General features: G+C 30.5%; 2 protein-coding genes across 2 annotated transcripts; both read right to left on the bottom strand.

Moving 5' to 3' along the window:
- Nucleotides 1-12,872: 12,872 nt before the first annotated feature.
- Nucleotides 12,873-13,927, bottom strand: LOC145129461 (uncharacterized). Its single transcript, XM_079064201.1, has 4 exons — nt 13,736-13,927; nt 13,452-13,576; nt 12,950-13,398; nt 12,873-12,892 (listed from the first exon to the last, which is right to left on the bottom strand). Exons 1-4 carry the CDS (start codon nt 13,925-13,927, stop codon nt 12,873-12,875), a joined length of 786 nt encoding a protein of 261 aa, XP_078920327.1.
- A 36-nt stretch (nt 13,928-13,963) lies between these two features.
- LOC145129460 (protein FAR1-RELATED SEQUENCE 5-like) lies at nt 13,964-15,600 on the bottom strand. Its single transcript, XM_079064193.1, has 4 exons — nt 15,198-15,600; nt 14,937-15,039; nt 14,484-14,742; nt 13,964-14,305 (listed from the first exon to the last, which is right to left on the bottom strand). The coding sequence occupies exons 1-4, from the start codon at nt 15,598-15,600 to the stop codon at nt 13,964-13,966; spliced, it is 1,107 nt and encodes a 368-aa protein (XP_078920319.1).
- Nucleotides 15,601-21,671: the final 6,071 nt, after the last annotated feature.

Genomic DNA, 21,671 nt, shown 5'->3' with positions numbered 1-21,671 from the left:
TATGATCATCTTAATGATTAAGATACCATATCATAATTGGTCCTCTAAAGTCATCTTAGTGCATTCTTATGACTAAGAAGAGGAGTCATGAATTGTTGAAATGGTTAAATCAAAAAGATGAGTCATACTTCGTTCCAAAACAATTCTTAGAGTCATACTCCAAGATTGTAACTTGAGTGACATATCTTAAATAGGGTTTGTTAACACTAGTCAAATGTAAGAGTAAAAGGTTATTTACTCTTGTACATTTGAAATTGGTAAGTTGTGATGTTTTGGATAAAACAGAGACCAACTTAGGCCAATTGTGTAAAGTGTTAGTCTTGATAAAGAATCCGCACTATCTCTTGAATATTTGACAAGGGAGTCTTATATGTGAAGAGGACAGTGGGAGTCTTAAAGCTCTTGAAAGTTTCAAGACTTAATCAAGAATAAAACCTAAAGTCCTTCACTAGCACACGACTTGAGGTTTATAACCTATCGTGTTGAAATTTTTGTGCCTATTCAAGTTGGCTTTGCATAGGAGTTCTGAGAGTTCTCAATTGGTTGCATAACTACTTGGAAGCAATGGCAGGCACCTGAGCTGCCAAATGGCAAGAATTTAAGATTGCACAAGTTTAATCAATATGAGTTTGGATTTGTCACTAACCTTGTCTTGTGATTATGGTTTTGACAAATTCACATGGATAAGAACACATACACTATTAAATCTAAGTGTCATAAGGTTTCTCTCCGATTCATGAAAATGATGGTGAGGAAACACTTTTACTAAGTAGATTTTAGCTAGATAGAAATTGTGATATTTGCATTCTCAAAGTCGTTAGTGGAGCGTGTGTTGTTTACCGGCACACTAACATGGACTTGTGAGAAGTGGCAAAGGTCTAAACAATTGAGACTATGATTACGGCATCCCTTTTCATAGTTCTAAAATTGTTTAGACACACATGTGAGCTATCTAAGAGAGGTGTATGATTTTGATAAAGTTTTATCAAAACAATCTAGTATCAGAAATCTGAACTTTGGTAAGAAAGTCAGCTGATTTCTGAGTACATGTCAAAGCTAGTGGGAGCATAAGTGTTATGCTAATAATCATCATGTTAGTGGGAGCATGATAATTATGACAAAGGTTGCAAGTTAGCAATGTTAATTATAGAAAACAAAAGTTTCAATTCGTGAGGTTGCAGGGGTTGAAAAAGTTGTTTTGCTATAATTAAGGGAGAGGAAATTATACTTTATTTCAATTCTAAAAGCTTAGATTGAGATTTTAATCGTATTTAATCAAGGATATATATATGAATTTCATGTTGGAATGGCTCAACATAAGGAAATTCTATATATGGGTCCATTATTTACGTTCTAAAATTCGATTATGATTACGGCATCCCTTTTCATAATCTGAATTTTGAGAACTTGGCAAATTGAAATGGAAATATTATAGCAAAAGACTGGTTTAGTCTTTATGTGAGACATCATGAATCGTGTCCCACATGCTTCGGATATAGGATCGATTACATGTGCTATATTCATCCTTTCTAAAATTTTCCAAATGCCTGGGGCATTATGAAGGGAAAAGGTCTAGAATTGGATATGACTAAAATGATTAAGCAATTATCGAGGACAATCTAAGGTTTACCAAAGATTGGTTGCTCAAGGACAGTTGGAAGTATAATGTTAATTCTGGAAGGACCATATTGATATAATCTGTAAGGAGGCAACTCTTGTTCAGAAGTGATAGTCAAAATGGAATATGGAAATGTTTCAAAGTTAGAAATTATTCAATCTGTGTAAGATTAGGAAACTTAATGAAAGAAGGATGTTTCCAAGGAGCTGATCTCCTTTGGATTGCTCTGTAATGATTGTTGTCAAGTCTTTCTGACTTCGTGCATAATCATTAAGAGGATCAATGCATATAAGTTTAGAATCTAACAGATTTCAGTAAATGGCATGAATTTGGAATTCTTGCATTTGCAGTAAGGATTTGGGACTGTGAAAAGAGGATCATTGGAGTGATGTTCAATTGATCTATTTTACAAAGTAAAGATCATAGACAAACATAGTATGCATACTTGGTGTATGGCATGACTAGTGTTTAGAAAACATAGTGTACATGCTTGGAGCATGGGACAACTATTGTTTTAAATTCAAGTATAAAGTTGATAAAACCGAAACAATGAATAATGAGTAATCAGTATGGGATAAATAAAAGTGTTTATTTATATTCATAGGGTTTGATACCATATTTGATTCATTTATTCTTGTGTTTCACTTTGCATGTTTTGACTTCCAGAATAACTAAGTCGCTCTTCCTGAATGATTAAGTTATTCAAACCATCCACAGTCGGTCATATGTTGGAAGTAGATATGAATCAAGACTGTCATGGGTTGGTTTGTAGAGGTCCAAGTTGGTGGACAAAGTGGTGCTACAACACTCATGAGTGCTCATAAGTTCTGAGTATTGGATTCAACCCGCGCTCATTTGAATCACTTCATGGATTTTATCACGAGTGATCATGAGATGATAATATCTTATATTCTTCAAACCTAGAGATATGAGTTGTTACTATGAGTTGGTTATATATTGATTGCACGAAAACGCATTGGTAACTCGATGTTATAAAACGTGCCTTTGTGTATGATTCAACAAGTAGTAGAACAAGCCATATGAGTCGAAGTTTATCCATTCCTTTTACCTTCGGGATAAAAGCGATATATGTGGGCCCCTCGATGATTTAAAGATGATACATGTGAGTGCTTGGCCAAGCCAGGACTGATTTGATTTGTTCAATCAGTCAGTCATCATGAATCGGAAATCGGGAAACAACAAATGGACAGAGAGAATGATTGATAATCCATGTCTCAGTCCATATGATATCTATAATGGAGGAATATATGATCCCTTATCTACTGGACAAGTCATTGACAAAGGTCAGAGTTTGACAGAAGCTTTTGAGAGCTACGATTGCTGATCGGTTCCTGAAGTCATACGCAATAATAGTTTTAGAATTATCCAAGTGGGAGACTGTTGGATTAATGTCTAAGTCCATAACTATAATTGGTAAGACTTGACCCGACCCGGCATGGTTCATTTGGGTTGCATGGCATCATGCATTTGGATAGACTATAATGAGAGAAATAACACTTAAGGTTGGTTAATATATTATAAGTTCTAATATATTAATAAGGTTATTTAATTAGTATTGATCAAGAATTAATTTGGAATTAATTAAGTGATCAAAAGGAGACTAATTATATATATGGGTTGATTGTGTAAATCATTCATTCTTATATATGTGGGCTTGTGATCCAAGATTCCTTATGTTGGACTAAGTCCATGGGGTGACCCATGGATACTCCATGGAGGTTAAAATCCATGGAGCATAAGGAATGGGTAAAGTTATGAGTTACATGGTGTAACCCTAATAGCCACCATATAAAAGAATCCCATGGCCCAAGAAATCGTGCACTAATGTGTGAGTGTGAGGGCTAGACGATTTCAAGGAGTGTTCAAGTTTCTCTCAAGTTATTCCAAGTGTATTTGGTGTTGTGTGAACCATTTGAGGTGTCACACTTGGGGCACTAGGCACTCAAGCTTCATGAAGACATTCTACATCAAAGAGGTATGTATTCTATCTTGTTATATTTATTATTTTGTATGCTAGATTAGGATAATACCTTGGATGTTCATAATTGTATGTATAATAGAGAAAACATAGATCCAAGGTATTTAGGGTTGCATGTACACTTAGGAGTGTTAGAATGCTCATAACCCAACAGAATATACATACATATTCATATGTGAAAAAGAAAATGAATATATATGTTTTATTTAGATATTTATTTGTGAATATCAAATTCATTTATCTTCTACTCACTACTGAATGAAGGTAAGAAGACTAACATTTCCGATAAAGACTCACCAACAATGAGAGAAACATGATCAATGCTGAAAAATCAAAAAGGTATAAAATACATATCATATCTTTTATATCCCTGCTATAATTTATAAATAACTTGTATATCCCACCTATAATTTTCTTCTATTAACATATGAATAATTCAATCTGTATATGTTTTATATTAAAAAAACTATTGAATTCTTTTATTCATATATGAATAAATATACGGCTTAGCTTTGTTTGTATTCAAAAGCTAATCATATGTGAATGGAAACAAGTATTCATACCTTTATGTTGTTTTGTTTTGGAACATTTTTCTTTTGAAATTGGTGATTGATCTTTAGTGTCTTCACATATGAATATAGCATACACACACACACACACACACACACACATATATATATATATATATATATATATATATATATATTCACATGTGAATATATAAATATGTATACATTTGTTATATTCATTTATGAATAACTTATATATCCCAGCTATAATTTTCTTCTATTAACATATCAATAATTCAATCACAATCTTGATATGCTTTATAATAAAAAAACTATTGAATTCGTGTATTCATATAATAATAAATGTATATGGCTTAGATTTGTTTGTATTCAAAAACTAATCTTTATGGAAACAATTATTCATACATTTATGTTGTTTTGTTTTGGAACATTTTTCTTTTGAAATTGGTGATTGATCTTCAGTAACTTCACATATGAATATATATATATATATATATATATATATATATATATATATATATATATATATATATATAGGTTCAAATGTGGATTAACAAATATTGTGTGGATATAGGGATTAATATGAGCCAAGTACTATTTAATTTTAATAAATAATTAATTAAATCATCCACCCTTTAATTTAGGCAAATTACTTTATTTAAAACCCTATTGCCTCTTCCATCATCAACACCCACAAAATCATATCCCTCCTGCTTCTACACTTCTACCCATCTCAATCTCTTACCGGCGATCAATCCTAACCCACCCACGTTCGAAGATGACAAGATCGTTGGATGGAACGACTTCAAAATTGAAATCAGAATCGAGAACCAACCCTCCAGGGCTCGTTCAATCGATGTGCGTTCAATGTACAGTTACAATAAAATCTGATCAACCATGTGCAATCGTTCATATCAACTTCATTATCTTCACACACTATCGATGCCCTTAATACAAAGAGAAGGAACGAATTTTCTTCCACCTGCTCGAATTTTCATTTCCAAAACCCTATGGTATGATGTCCCTCACTGTCTCTCTCCTTCTTTCTCACAAATACACGTTCTCATCAATTCCAATACGCAATCGATTCCCCAATTCAGTTTTGATTTGAAATTCAAATGGGTTTCCATAAATGTTGTTCCTTTTTTCATTATCAATCTCATATGCAATCGTTAATAAGATTTAACTCATATGGGGAATTCTTATTATTGGAAATTGGTAAATGGTAAGGGTCATTTCAGTATGCCTTACAAGTGTTCGATGTAATGCCAAAGAATAATTTTCAACAAAATTTGGTGTTTTTTAGAACATGTATGTGTTCTTAACCTACTTTTTACTCAAATCTGTTACTGGAAATGGTGATACAGATGCAAATGCATCTTATATGTAATTTTTTGTTTCAGTTCCTATTTTGATGTGCATCTTATAGGGGGTGCCAGATTCCATGGGATTTGGTGAAATTGGACTTGAATTTTATTCCAATTTGTCGTTGGTTAAAAATGAGTTGGGATTATGTGAAATGGGTTTGGATTCCATCAGATTCTTAGCCATCATTCCACGTACCTTCAAATCACTAAGTGCGTAGATGGTTTCTTTGGGTGTTTTTAATTTTATTTACAATGCATATGTTTTTGGTTTAATTTGATTTATGTTTTTAATGGAAAATGACAATTCTCCTATATTCTATACAAATGCAAATAAGTGAAACAGTAGGAAATGTAATGAATTTTAATTTCCTTTCTTTTTTTGAATGCTAATGAACCTTCACCGCATATTCCCCAAAATCAAAACCTTTTTATTTTGTGTTTATTTTCTATTCTTAATTAAGTTAATTGGAATTTGTGTTTACAATGTAATTTTTTATATATTAATGTTCATTTCGTGTATTACAAAACCTGCATAAAAATTTTTGTTAATTTTATTTTTACTTTATTATAGAATTGTTAATCAAACATCTGTTGTGACTAATTATATGCACGAGGAATATGATGGAATATTTAACATTTTTGAAGAAGTGGATGATGAATTCAAGGATGTTGATAATGAAGCAAGAAGTTTATGCAGCCAAAGGACAATGTAATGTTTAGTTTCATATATGTGATGAAATTTTAATTATTTGAAAGTTGATTATATTTTTTTTGTGGTTTAGGTTTTGAAGAGGTTGTCATTGATGTGGAACAGGAAGAAAACGGAATGAAAGTGTATTCTAGCCAAATACGTTATGTCAGAATATTTAGAATATTTACCACAAAATTTGAAGTGATTCTTAGCAATAATATTCTTTAAGAATGAATTAGTGTTTTTATAGATTTTGATGTTTTTTTAATCATTCTTAGTTTCAGTATTTAAGAATGACTTACTATAAAGCTTGTATTCTTATAGAACGTGACAAAAATTCAAAAAATTATATTGTATTTTTATAGAATGTGACAGTTTAAATTGTTTTTTGTTTATTTTTTGACCTTAGATTCTTCAATAATATTAATAATAGATGATTATTCTTTAAGAATGTTGTTATTCTTGAACTCATGGTTCAAAATTTTGTTATTTTAAAAAATTTCATTCAATCAGAATATGTATTCTATTAGAATATGTATTTTAAACTCTTGGTCCACATTCATCCCTATATCCACACAATATTTACAATCCACATTATAACCTAGCCCTATATATATATATATATATATATATATATATATATATATATATATATATATATATATATATATATATATATATATATATATATATATAACTGTTATCTTCATTTATTCATTTATAAATATAAAATATTTTCTTTGTAAAATGTATTTCAAAATTATTTATCTTCTGCTCACTAATTCATGAAGGTAAGAAGATTGTATTTTTGATAAAGACCCCACAACAATGATAGAAACAGATTTGAAGAGGAAAAATGCGAAAGGTACAAAATTCCTATCATATCTAATATATTCATATATGAATAAAATTGTATATCCTAGTTATATTTTTGTAATAAATAAATATTAATAAATAAACGAGCATATATCGTATTCATATATCAATAACTTATTCAAATATTATATGTTTTCATTTCCCAGATAAAAAAGAAACAAAAACACCAAAGAAAAGAAGGCATCAATGCAGAAAAAGTCCATCAAAAAGGAAAACTCCTGAAAAACGACAACTACATGATTCAGAGTATGATTTTGAAAGTAGTCGGGAATCAAAGAAGGCAAAAAAAAGGAGTCACCAATCAAGAAAGAGAAAAAAACCAGTGGTAAAGGAATTTTACTTGATGAAAAACAGATGTTCACCAGAGTCATTACTATCTATAATCCTTGGGTTGAGCAAAAAACAAAAAGAGTGTGTAAGATCTATGAGTTTTGGAAGTTTGCTAAAAATGAAAATCACAGATATACCACTGAAGTTGTGATTTTATATTCTTCAAAAATTTGATTATGAGAGAATGCTGATAGATGTTGAAGGAAAGGAACAAAAAGTAACAACACAGTCTGTTCATGACATGTTGGGCATTCCAATAGGTGGAACCATACTTACACAACTGGATCAATGACCTAAAGATGATACTAGTTATGATGAATTGAAGCAACAATTTCAAGAAGGATCAATCATCCGATTGAATGCGATCAAAAAAGTTATTGTTAGTACAATAGAAGCTGATTTCAATTTCAAACTGAACTTCTTAGTTCTTTTTGTCAACACGTTGTGTGAGTCAACATCAATGGGAAGATGCAACCTGTTTCCTTTGAGTTATATTTCAATAAAAATAGATATCGGCAACATAAACTGGTGCAGCTATGTTTTGGACTGTCTTGTCAGAACAAAGAACTCGTACATACCATACTCAGATAACAACTACTTTGTTGGACCTTCAGCTTTCTTGGTGGTAAGTTATTATAATGTTTATACTCAATTTTTAATAATATTAATTATTCATAACTAAATAGCACATATTCATATATGAATAAGAAAAATATACTTGTTCACATGTAATGCTTTACATTACTTATTCATATATGAATAAGTAAAAAATAATATTACTTGTTCATATATGAATATATATATATATATATATATATATATATATATATATATATATATATATATATATATTCATGTATGAATAAGTAATGGTTTGAAATACTTATTCATATATGAATATCAATTAGTTATCATTTATGTGTAGTTGTTCTATGCTGATAACATCCACTCAGAAGCTTTAACGGTAACACGTAAACGTCCAACAATTTGTTATTGGAGTTCAGAGAAGATTAGATATCGAGAGACATTTGAACAAATAGAAGGTAAATTTGGACTTGGAGAATTAAATGAAGAATTTGTTAATGAACAAGATGAAGGAGATACAGATCTCGAAGACAGTGATTCTGATAAAGATGAAGATCATTCTGTTGAGGTAATTAGTTTGAACATGTTAATAGTATATGATTACATTAAATTATTATATTAAATTCTAATCATACTTCTTTTTATTACATAGGCATATGAATCAAAAATATCTAAAATGCTTAATAGTTTTGAGAGGATGAAGGAAAAGCTGAATTCAAAGCTCAATGATGCGATAACAAAGTTCCCTGAAAAGGAAAGTTTTAGGATTTCCAAAGAAAAGATGACTAATATAACTGTTGAAGAAAAAACTGAAAGCACAACACTTTTTAATTTCCAAGTAATGAAACTTGAGTTGAAGGAATCAATTTGACACCAATAATGGGTCAAAAAACAAATGATCAAAAAGAAAATGAAGATAAAGAGGAAAATGGTGAAGAAGACAATGATAATGATGAAAGTCAACCGGAAGTAGATTATTTGCTTGATTCAAATGAAACAGAGAATGAAGGAATAAAGAATGATGGAGGTAAGAATCAAAAAGAAGGTGAAACTGAAGTAAAAGAGAAAGATGGAAAGAACAATGAAAATGACAATGATGAAGAGAAAAAAGATGATGATGCTGAAGAAACAAATAATCATGAAGAGACTATTCAACAAACTGAAAATGAAAATTTGTTGGATAAAGTTGTTGACAACATTGTGGATAATGTCCTTGGAATTGGATTTTCCAATTTAAATAGTCAAGAAGATGAAATCTAGAATGACCCTGAAATGAAAACTATTTTGGATAATATTGATATAGGTAAATTTAGTCTTATTTTAATTTTAAAAAAATATATAAAAGTATTAATACACAATAACAATTTTGTTTATTAAATTTTGACCAGGCTCACCAATGACTAGAAGTGAAACTAATACTCTGATCAGTCAAGTTATTCAAGGTATGTTACTATCAACTTATTCTTTAATCACTAATTCATAAATTAATTATATTTAATATATAACATTAAATTGATCTTGCAGAAAAGGGAAAACCAGAAGGTGTACATAAACAAGGAAAAGAAGTTGAAAAAACAAAGGGTTTTGTTTTTTCAACTTCTTTTCCTTGTTTATGTACACCTTCTGGTTTTCCCTTTTCTGCAAGATCAAATTAATGTTATATATTAAATATAATTAATTTATGAAGATGATACAGGTAAATGAATGATTTAAAATATATTACAATATTTATATAGATTTTTTTAATAACATTGTTTATTCATAAGTGAATAATACACTATATAAATGAGTAAAAAATATAAAATATTCATATATGATGTATATGTTTCAGGCAAGGAAAACTCTGAACATGGAAATAAAGGAGGATCAGAAGCTAAGAACACAAAAGATGGAGGTGCAGATAAACAAACAGAAATTGATAAAGGAAATGCAGAAGATAGAGGTAAATAGTTGATTCACTAATAAATGAATGTAATCAGTTTTATTATTCACAAATAAATAACACAATATACGAATAAATAAAAAATATAGTTTTACTTATTCATAAGTAATGATATGCATTACTTATTCATAAATGAATACATTACTTATTCACAAATGAATTACTTAATCAAATTTCTTTATCTTTCAGGAAAGAAAAAGTTAGAAAATGAAAACAAAAAAGGAGAAAAAGCTGACAAGACAAAAGGAAATGAAGGAGGTAACAATTTGGAAAAACATTTCAAAATATAAAAAATTATTATAATTAACTTACAACTTTATATGATAAATCTCCTGACATGCAGATACTCATCCAAGCTTTAGTCTAGGTCTCAGTCAAGATTCAGATCAAACTTCAAGTAAAAAATCTAATGAATCTTCACCAAAAAAACCACTTACAATGAAACAAATCAAAGACGACCATCAGAATGTTGTTATCAGATTAGCAAACAAAAATGTTCTTAATCCAAAACTAATCTCTGTAGCAATTCCTACTGAAGTAGGACCATCAAAGCATAATTTGGATCAACCAAGAGAGAAGAAGCTTGCCGATGTTTTCAAATCACCTTTTAAATGCAGAATAATAGACACAAAACCTAAACTGACACATCAGGAGAGTATTGTCTGTGAGTGGTTGTTCAACTTGCAAGGGAATACATCGTAAGTAACGTTATTTTATATACATTCATATATGATTATCATATAGATAATAATGTATGACATTTTGATTATATATTTGCAGAGATGTGGTTGTCCAGACAAAATATGGTCAGATAACAGAAAGAGAAATTATGGAAAGTCTATATGCAAGCACATAAATTTTTGGAGAAGTTTTAGACACTTGGGCTGATTTACTTAACCACCAAGAACTGGAAAGGGATTTTGGAAATTCACCATACAGACTCTTCTTGAAAGTTGCAGTTTATGTTCTAACCTTAGTTTCTTCTTTATTGATAAATGAACACACCAATATGATGTATTCATTTATGAATATTATATTTTTTTTACAGCTGAAATTCACATATGATTATACCAATATGATGTATTCTTTAATATAATTATGTATATTCAACTGAAATTCACATATGATTATGTATTTATCTTTGAATAAAAAATCAAAAATAAATATCTTTAGTATATACTTATGATTATTATACCAACATGATGAATTCATTTATGATTAACAATTTACTAATCCTTTAAAATTATATTGGTTACAGACTGCTTATCTAACTTCAACATTGTCTGATGAAAGAAAGTACGAAAAATTCAAGGAGAACTTTCATGACAGTACCGATGGGTACAAAAAAATCTTGAACATAAAAGATATTGACATGGTATGCTAATTAAACTTGTTTTTTATATATATTTTATCAACAAAATACTTACCATTATATACATAAAAACATGTATTCTTTCCAGTTGTTAGAAGTGCTCACATTTTTGTGATTGTCTTCAACTTAAAGAAACCATCAATTGAAATTCTGGACAACAGTGCAGTTGAGGGGGATTATGAAGGGAAATACGGAGTACTATTGAAACCTTTGGTATGTACACAATTCACAACAACATAAAAGAACCAATTTATTACATATCTAACTTTTATTTTATTTAATGATCAAAAAAATTTGTTTGTGAGATACTTTAAAGAAATAAACCATCCAAGAGCAAATGAAATCTCAAAAGAAAGTATCACACCCTAACGACTTGAAATGCCATGGAGAACAGTTAAAAACAATGTTGATTGTGGGGTCTTTGCAATGAGACATATGGAGACCTATATGGGACAACCAATCTCAAAGTGGAAACCAGGTCTTCATAAAGAAAGTGCAATTCAACAAACTACTTTAGAGAAGCTCAGGCAAAGGTATGCACACCGAATGCTAACTTCTGAAATTAACATGGTGAAGGCTAAGGTGTTGGATCTTGCTGAAAAATATCAAAAAGTTAAATTCAAAGTGCGTATACAAGGCTATGCAAACAATTCAGAAAATGTTAAAAGAATATTGATGATTGCTTGTGATGAAGTGTGATGGTATAGAACAGTTTGTGTTGGAGATGAATGAATTTGAAGTACATGTAAGATGATTCTGCGAAACAAGTTTTAGATGGTTTGTTAAATGTTATTGAACATCGTTTAAATAGTTTGTGAAATGCTTATGAACATGTTTTATTATCTTGTGTTGAATGATTATGTAATAGAAACAAGTTTGCTTATTTCTGTCATTTTTTTATATTCAAATATTTTCAAAGTTTATTTCTGTTTATTCATAAATGAATACGAATATGATATATTCATTTATGATTAAGTTAGGAGTAATATGTCCGTATAAAAAAGTTCAGATATGAATATAACAAATTTCAGATATGAATATAACTTATTTATTAGTAGAAACAAGTTTGCTTATTTCTGTCATTTTTTTATATTCAAATATTTTCAAAGTTTATTTATGTTTATTCGTAAATGAATACGAATATGATATATTCATTTATGATTAAGTTACGAGTAATATGTTAGTATAACAAAGTTCAGATATGAACATAAAAAAGTTCAGAATGAATATAACTTATTTATTAGTATAACAAAGTTCACATATTTGTATTCATTTATGCTAGTTTTCAATTTTATTTAAGTTTATTCATAATTGAATAACAACATTGTATATCCATTCACTTTTAATATGTAAATAATAACATCTTCAATGATAAATAAATCCACATATTATGTATTCATTTATGAATAATTTACAAATAATATGTGTATTTCACATATAAATTTACCATATCAATATAACTTATTTAAAAAACAAATATGATATATTCATTTTAAAAGAACATATATTTCAAATCTCAATTTACCATATCAATATAAATGTGTATTATTCATACATGAATATTATTGTTTATGGTTATTATCTGCATATATTCATAAATGAATAAAACCAAAAGCATAAAAAAAACAAAAACAAAAACCATAAATGTCTTTTGTTGATTGAGCAGCTGCAATTCTTACTGGACATGTACGTAAATTGTGAGGAACTCGTTTTCCACATCCTGAACACATTCTATGTTCTTTTTTAGAATTTTCATATACTACTTCACCTACACTTGGAATTCTTTTCTTGATTCTAGAACCTTTATTGCTTTGAACTTGAGGAACATGAATATTAATCTCTTTTGGAATAGGAAAAGAAACACCCATAAGCTTGCGTACGACTTCACCATCTGTCTTGCTTTTCAATCCAGCAGATGTATAATCACTCTCACTCTCAAATTCCTTCAACAACATCTGTTGTTTCTCAGCAAACAAAGCCAATTTCTTTTTGTCATCTCTTACAATATCCAAACACGATTCAAAATTATAATATGAATCAGTGACTAGCTTCACATTCTCACAATCCCCTGAATCAGATTGAAGAGAACTAAAACGATAATTTCTTGATATCACATCCTTTCTCCATCTTTCAGAATGTACCTTTCAGGAATTTCTTTCACACCACATCTCATCATTATTGTAAAAGCATGTCTGCATAAAACACTCATACGCTTGAAATGTTCACAACTGCAATTTATTTCTTTCTCTTCAGCTTTTATTTCAACCTGATACAAAAACATAATAAAAAAATTAAAAAACAATTTAAACAAAAATTACACATTTACATTCATATATGAATACTCATATATGAACAATCATATATAAGTATTCATATATGAATATATATAAACATTACATTTTTCTTAAAAAAACTATTAAATTACCTTAAATTCATTTTTAAATTCGCTTTTAGTGTTGTTGTGTTGCACAATATAAACTTCCCACCCATCTTCAATACCAACATAGGAGTATGTACAGAAAACACTTGCTTTATATATTTCCTTTTGCACCTCAAAAAATAATGTACTTGTATAAACCTTTGATGCTTGTAGTTCTATTTCTCGAGGTGTTTGCATTTTATATGATGCTTTCTTTGATGCCTTATAAAGCTCTCATTGAGTATTCCTTTGCTTTTGAATGACAGTGTCGTAATTCATCATGAAATTCAAAAGTAAATTACCACTTTCTGAGTAGGTATTAAAGAATGAATTCATACTCTCTGACCTCGACGTAGTCTTCATCAACCCACACATTGCAATATCATTAAAATATCCAGGTATCCATGAATCACGTTTTGTAAACATGTCTTTAAACCATCTCGTGTCTTCCAGATTGAATTCCTTCATAAGCAAACCCCATTTCACCTCAAATACACCAGGTTTCATATTAATGCCCCAAACAAGCTTCGAGAATCTTTTTCTAAAGTCTGTGTTCGTAAATAAATCATCTGATATCTGTATTAAAACAAAAATAATATAAACTTCTATATTTATTCATAAATGAATAAATATGAATAAGTAAAATATCAATAAATATTTATAAATGAATAAACTAATATTTGAAAAAATTACTATATTCATCTATGAATAACTAAATACTATCATACATATTTGAAATATAATAAAATAATACCTTGTTTTTCAACTTCTTCATTATATGCCACATACATAATCGGTGCTTTGAATTAGGAAAAACATTCTCAATAGCTTGTTTTATTGCAGCATCTTGATCGGTTAAAACAAGTGTTGGTTCTTTCCCATGAGTTTTACGAAACGCTTTAAGCAACCAAGAGTAGGTCTCAATGCTTTCATTTCTTAGAAAACCCGCTCCAACAGTAACTGATTTTTTATGATGGTCAATACCAGTAAATGGAACAAAAACCATTCGATACCTAACACACACAAAAAAAGTGTTCATTAAAGTCAACTTTTGATGTATTCATAAGTAAATATAAAAATATTCATGTATGAATACAATTACAGTATATTATTAGAATAATTTCAACAATAAAAACTGAACATGAAACGTAAAAGTTAAAATATTCATATATGAATAACCAATAAAAAAGTGGATAGAATAACTTACTTGTTTGTTCGGAAAGTCGCATCAAACGAGATAACATCACCAAATTCAGCATAATATGTCTTCTCAATTTCATCAGCCCAAAACATACAGTCCAAAACATTATCTTGACAATTAAACTCAAATGAGTAATTTGGACAGTGAGCTCAATGGTTATTCACTGTGCTTACTATCATTTGGGCATCTTTTTAACCTATAACCCTGTTGATATCTCTCCTTAAATTTTTATAGTCAACTACGTTGGTTTTACAAAATCATACCCACCTCTCAGACTTGACCTCAACTTATGAGCCATAGTTGGGCCAATTTTTGATGTGGAATCACGCACTATAAACTTTTTTTCTGAATATGACATTTGCCTTGCTTTTTTTAAATCACTTCTCTTCTCAAGTGGATGGTTGTGAAGTTCATCAAAGTGAAAAACTTTATAATCTGGAGTTCCATACACAGATTCAAATATAATATTTGCTTGACAACCAATAACTGTTGAATTTGAATTTCGTTTCCTCCTAACACCACTTGTACCCAATGTGTCACAAGATTTCTTTTTCTGTTTGCCACCACGATTACATATAACATGTTTCTTCTTTATAATATTGTTATCAAACCTTGACTGCGTGCTCAGTCTAACATCAAAACCACCAATTTCAGCATACTCAGAAGACATTTTGATGGCCAACTTTATTTTTGAAAGATTAAACCTTTAAATGGAATAAGTTGAACAGGTACATCTGGCTTATAGACATGTTCTCCAATTATATCACCACAATATTGCGCATCATCTACTGAACTCGAAGATTCACCACCTAAAAAATTATAAATCTAAATCAATCTAATAATGCATGAATAAAACAATCATATATGAATACATGAAATTCATATGAATAAAACAAAAAACAATGTTTATTAATGGATTAATAAAACATTTATATATGAATACATAAAATTCATGAGGATTCAAAATATATAAAATAAACTTAACTTATTCATATATAAATAAAACGAAAATAATAATAAATTCGAAATTACAATTATCACACGTTTATTCATATATGAATAAGACAACAATTTATTCATATTAACATATTCATATGTCAATAAATGATAATCAACAAAATTAAAAGCAACAAAATAATTCAATAACTGATACCTTCAAAAAATGAGTTGTTAACATCTTCTTCTTCACTCTCACACATAGAAGAATACAAACCACCATCAATAACACAAGAATTCGACATAATAAACCAAATGATCTGTATAAATAAAAAAAACAATCTTAATATCGAATATATCTCACAAAAAAGTCGTAAATATGAAAACCTGGTTAATTTCGAATATATCTCACATCAACATACAAAATATCTGAAAGCAACTTAAATCAGCTCGATCAGATGATGCACTTAAGCAATCTCTCTAAGTTTAGAGTGTAAAAACTACAACGATATATCCGATTGAAAATTAAATCAGCTTCGATTTGAAATAAAGATCTCAAACTACATAACAAAAATCCGATGAAACAACTCCAATACATATTCGAAACTTCAACAAAAACGAAAATAATACACGTAATTCCAAACAAATTATATAAAGCAATAATCTTGATAATGAACTCCGATATATCTGATTCAAACGATATACATACCTGATCAAATCGGAAACTGAATACGAAGAAGAAAACTGAAACACAGATGCGAAACTTCACGATTAATGGAAAAAATACGTATAATTGCTAACGAGTTATATAAAGAAAAGATTCTTGATAATGAATTCCTCATATCCGATTCAAACGAGCTAAAGATATCATCAAATTGGAAACTGATAACAACGAACATGTTAGTTCTATATAAAAAAGTTGCTAATTTACAAAGATACCCTTAATGAAAAATTACATGCGCATTTTTTAAGGTGTACATGTTATATAAATGATTGGCTGAGAATGATTCCTCCATTCTCAACATTTTTTATTTTCTCAATTGAACATACCTTTCTCTCTCTCTCTCTCTCTCTCTCTCTCTCTCTATATATATATATATATATATATATACATATATATATATATATATATATATATATATATATATATATATATATATATATATATATATATAATGAAAATAATTTTGGCACATGTCACTCTCTCATTAACTTGGACACATGTTATTTTTTAGTATTTTTGAATAAATGTTTTTTCCATTTGTTATTTTTTCATTTTTTAATCTTTTTCTTAATTAACACATCATATTTACACCTCATTTAATAATTGCCTTAATTGAAAATAACCAATAAATTACAATATTACAACTCATATAGTATTTAATATGCTTCCTTTTAAATCCAAAATTTAAATTTCAAACTTCAAATTTAAATAAATTTTTGTTTAAACCTTGATATTTAATTTTTTTATTTTATCCAACCCGTATAACATACGGGTCTCACAACTAGTATATATATATATATATATATATATATATATATATATATATATATATATATATATATATATATATATATATATATATATATCCCTATTTTAATAAAAGAATAAGTTTATTCTCCTTTTGCCATGTGTCATCGTATTAGGTCCATTAATCAATGTCCTGCCACTTGTCAACCTACTAATTCTCCATTTCAAATTTCAATTTTCAAACTTTTCATTCTAATTACATTAAATTAATAACTTTAGAATAAACATTAAAATAACATTAATACAAACTATAAGGTCACGTATTTATTTAAATCAACGATTATAATTTTATATAACTAAAAAAAATATCTCTTAATTAACAATTTAATTAAAATAATTGATTAATAATTTTGATTTTTTTACAATGAAATTTTAATTAGTTTTATAACCGTGGTTCCTACGGATTTATATATATATATATATATATATATATATATATATATATATATATATATATATATATATATATAAGGTAAAGTGAATATACCTAACAACGTTATATAAGCTTAGGTAACTAACATCATCGTATTACGTCGTTTTGTATCAAATATGAATTGTAATCACCCAAGGTTGTTAAACTTCAACCCCATAACTTTGATTTACTTTAAATTTTTTTGAACTTTCACCCTTATCATCCTTTTACATCATGTCATTCTGTCGAATACCTCTTGATTGGCTTCATATACTACCGCTAAAAATGAAATGATGTCTGAGGAAGATAATGGTGAATGTCCGAAAATCTAGGAAGTAAATCAAGTTAAGGCTGTGGGAAGTGGTCACATCCAAACCACCAAAAAAACGTTACAAACTCAGCGTCACGTCAACTCCACCACCAGCTCACTAGACATTGGATATGGTTTCCACTCTATAAAATATTTTTATGATTAAATTAAATAAAAATCATAATTTAAAACATAATAAAATATTTTACATTAATTAAAACCACATTACATTAATTAAAAAACATAGAAATTTATAGCTAAAAACATAAAAAAACATAGAAAAATAAACCTAAATTACTAAAAATAAAATAAAAAACATAGAAAATTAAACCAAAATTACTAAATAAACAACATAAAAACCATAGAATCTAGTTGCAATATTTCTCGAGAACTTCTTGTTAAATTTTTACAAACGCGCTTAAATTTTCCGGGTTGAGATTCGGTTGAGGCACCGTGTTTAAAATTTGAAGATTGGTGAGTGTCATTTTTCGCTGACGAGCTTCCTTCGTTGATTCAAATTTTTTTTGAATAAATAAACTTAGAGTTTTGTCTATTTTGTCCGCTAGTACGTCCTCGTTGGTTGATTTTCCGCTTGAAGACACTCCCTTTCTCGCTTTGTCCCTTCCCGGTGGTCGACGAAGTTGGACGTCTAGTGGACCCTCCCCCTCGGTGGCGTCGAACTCATCATTGAGGTCGAGGCTAACACCAATGTCCGACTCAGAAGTTCTTGCCCTTTTGTTGGAGCCGGTGGTAGATCCTGAATGCGTCATATCAGGATAAACGACTTATTTTGGACCATTACGACAAACTTCTCATGCTTTTTGGTTGGCAAATGGTTTACCATTGTTGGTAATTTTTTATTGGTACAACGCGGTTCATAAAATGTTGAAATCATTGTTACCACTTCTATGCATATTTTTAAGATTGTCAAATACGCTGTTAAATTTGGTGCTAGCCGCTAGAAGGTCACGCCATTTTGCCTTAACCGGGTCGTATGTCTGGTTCGTTTGCCTTCCTAATAACGTGTGGAAGTGGTCTAAAACACGATTCCAAAAACTTTGACCCGTTTGCGTGTTGCCGACATCCCCGTCTTGTGATATGAAAAATCCAAGCTTTAGCAAAAGAATCTTTCTCATCTTCAGTCCATTGCACACTTTTCTTTTTTCTTGGATCTTTTGATTTTTTTGCCTTCTATGATTTGGTTGTGTTTCTTCAACCGGTTTGTTGTCGTCATTTTCGAGGTTTATAGGTTGAGATTGAGATAATGGAACTTGAGATGGTTGTGCGTGAAATTGTTGACGTTGAGAAGTTTGGGGTTGAAACTACAGAGAAGGTTGTTGTTGAAACACTTGAAATTGGGGTTGATTGAATCGTGGTGGTTGTTGTTGGTAGTAGTGTGGGTGGTATGAAAGATTGGTGAACAGAGGTTGTTGTTGGATTGAAGATGTTTTTGGAGAGACTCGACGAGTCGAAGGTCTGACTCGCCGAGTCGTGTCGAGTTGCCCACGTGGATTTAATGAGTGGACTCGACGAGTCAGAGGACTGACTCGCCGAGTAGGTCCTGGGCAGAGAAAACCCTAAGTTTCCGGGGTTGGGGCCTATTTAAGGGAACTTATAACCTATGATGCACCTCACCAGCTGCCCATACCTCCTGTGAGAAACCCTAGATCGCCATTGGAGCCATGAGAGAGTTCTTATGATGAAATCAAGTAATTTGGTGGGTCTTTTGGAAGGAAAAGAGTTTGATTCAAGCAAGAAACGAGATGGGGGCTGTGGATCTAGCACTTCTTCACATAGGGTTGCTGTAGAAGGTATAAGCTTACCTCCTTTTCATCTATTTCGATTATACCTCATGATCTTGGGAGTTTTAGGGTTTTAATCCCCTTCTTTTGTACCTTGAGCTAATTGAGACATGATCTGAGGTGGGAAACCTCAGATCTGAACCTTGTGAGGTCCTTGAAGACTAGATGCCCCAGCTTTAATTGTCCAAATGAGGGTTGATGAGCTAAATCCTTCATGAAGAGCATGTAATCGCGTTTTGAAACAATAGCATCATGCATGAACGTAAAGCTCGAAGCTTTATGTGATTATTGAGCCTTGAGATGATAGATCTATAGTTTAAAGTGATAGATCTGGTTAAAATCGTCTGAATGAGAATGAGACTGGATAGACTCGCCGAGTCAATGAGCCGACTCGACGAGCCGGGTAGGGTTTTCCTGATCGAGCTGAATCGCGTACTAACTCGGCGAGTTGTGGGGTCAACTCGACGAGTTGAACTGAATCTTCTCGAAACTTCGGAGAAAGTGAGTGGACTCGACGAGTCACAAGGGTGCACTCGCCGAGTCGGGTCAAATCCGGACTGTGGACTCGAGTTTGACTTCGGTTGACTTTAGGGTTGAATCAACCATGTGTAATGGAGACCATGGAGGGGTAAAATGGTCTTTTATCCACTTCAAGAATTAGTCAGCGAAAGAGAATAGCCTTGGGTATGTTTGAGTATGAGTAAGTATTGCTAAGAAATGTTTATCCTATATGTTAGGCGGAAGCTAGGTCGAGATTTCTGAGTACGAGGCTATCGCTTGGTTGCTTTCAAGGTGAGTCTTCTCACTATACTTTTCCTGGAAAGGTAACTATGTGTGACCGGAAGGTCTTATGTGTATGTATGAGTTATGAGACTTTATGTGGTATGTGATTGGAAGATCTTATGTATTTATACGAGTTATGTGACTTTATGTGATATGTATATGTTGTATGTTTTGGGACCGGAAGGTCAACGGAGTTAGGGCCGGAAGGCAATTAGAGTATGGAGCCGGAAGGCAAGTCATGGTAGGGCCGAAAGGTCTACCATAGTTGTGGGACTAGAAGGTCCCACTGAGACACATTGACCGGAAGGTCTTACAGAGCTATAGCCTCGAGTGGCTAATATGTTTATGAGGTATTTTGGGGAACTCACTAAGCTTCGTGCTTACCGTGTTATGTGATATGTGTTTCAGGTTTTCTCAGGATCGCGGGAAGGCACTGACTTGATTGTACACAGAAGAGATAGAGTTATGTTTCGAAGATCTTGAAAATTTTAATTAAACAATTATGGAGTTGGGTTTTATAAATTAAATAAATGAGATCTTTGTGAAACGTGTTCCGGGAATATTATGATTTTAAAATGAAAAATTGGTTCTAAAATTTACGGTGTTACAATTTGGTATCAGAGCCTTGGTTTGAGGGATTCGGATACACCTTCGGGTACGTCTGGACTCAAATTGAGGAATTGAGAAAGGTTTTCAAAGAAACGATTTCTACAAATGAGTAAAAAGTTTTAAGAGAAAGAGGTAACGAGCAGTGTGTACAATCAGCCAGCACCCGAACGGTGATTTCCCAAAATACCCTTACTTTATGTGTTATGAGATGATATGAGATATGTTATGCATGATAGAAGTAGGCTAGGTATTTCATGATTTAGGACTAGAGTGGCCTGATTTGTGATGTCTTAGCCTAGGGATCTTGCTATATGTGTTATGCTTTGAATAGAGAAGTAATCTAGGAGAGATACCTAGA

Source organism: Lactuca virosa, chromosome 1 (genome assembly GCF_052849685.1).
Source record: "Lactuca virosa cultivar CGN04683 chromosome 1, Lactuca_virosa_CGN04683_v6, whole genome shotgun sequence".
Classification (NCBI taxonomy): domain Eukaryota; kingdom Viridiplantae; phylum Streptophyta; class Magnoliopsida; order Asterales; family Asteraceae; genus Lactuca; species Lactuca virosa.
Note: the sequence above shows the minus strand (reverse complement) of the source record. Positions and strands in the feature narration are given on the sequence as shown.

Coding starts and splice junctions, on each gene's coding strand:
- LOC145129461 (XM_079064201.1), bottom strand. CDS start 13,927: ATGCAAACACCTCGAGAAATAGAACTACAAGCATCAAAGGTTTATACA. Junction 13,399..13,451: donor GTGAAAGAAATTCCTGAAAG/GTACATTCTGAA, acceptor TTATCGTTTTAG/TTCTCTTCAATCTGATTCAG. Junction 12,893..12,949: donor ATCAACAAAAGACATTTATG/GTTTTTGTTTTT, acceptor GAATATATGCAG/ATAATAACCATAAACAATAA.
- LOC145129460 (XM_079064193.1), bottom strand. CDS start 15,600: ATGTCTTCTGAGTATGCTGAAATTGGTGGTTTTGATGTTAGACTGAGC. Junction 15,040..15,197: donor GTTGAGGTCAAGTCTGAGAG/GTGGGTATGATT, acceptor TTAATTGTCAAG/ATAATGTTTTGGACTGTATG. Junction 14,306..14,483: donor TGAAGAAGTTGAAAAACAAG/GTATTATTTTAT, acceptor GTTTTAATACAG/ATATCAGATGATTTATTTAC.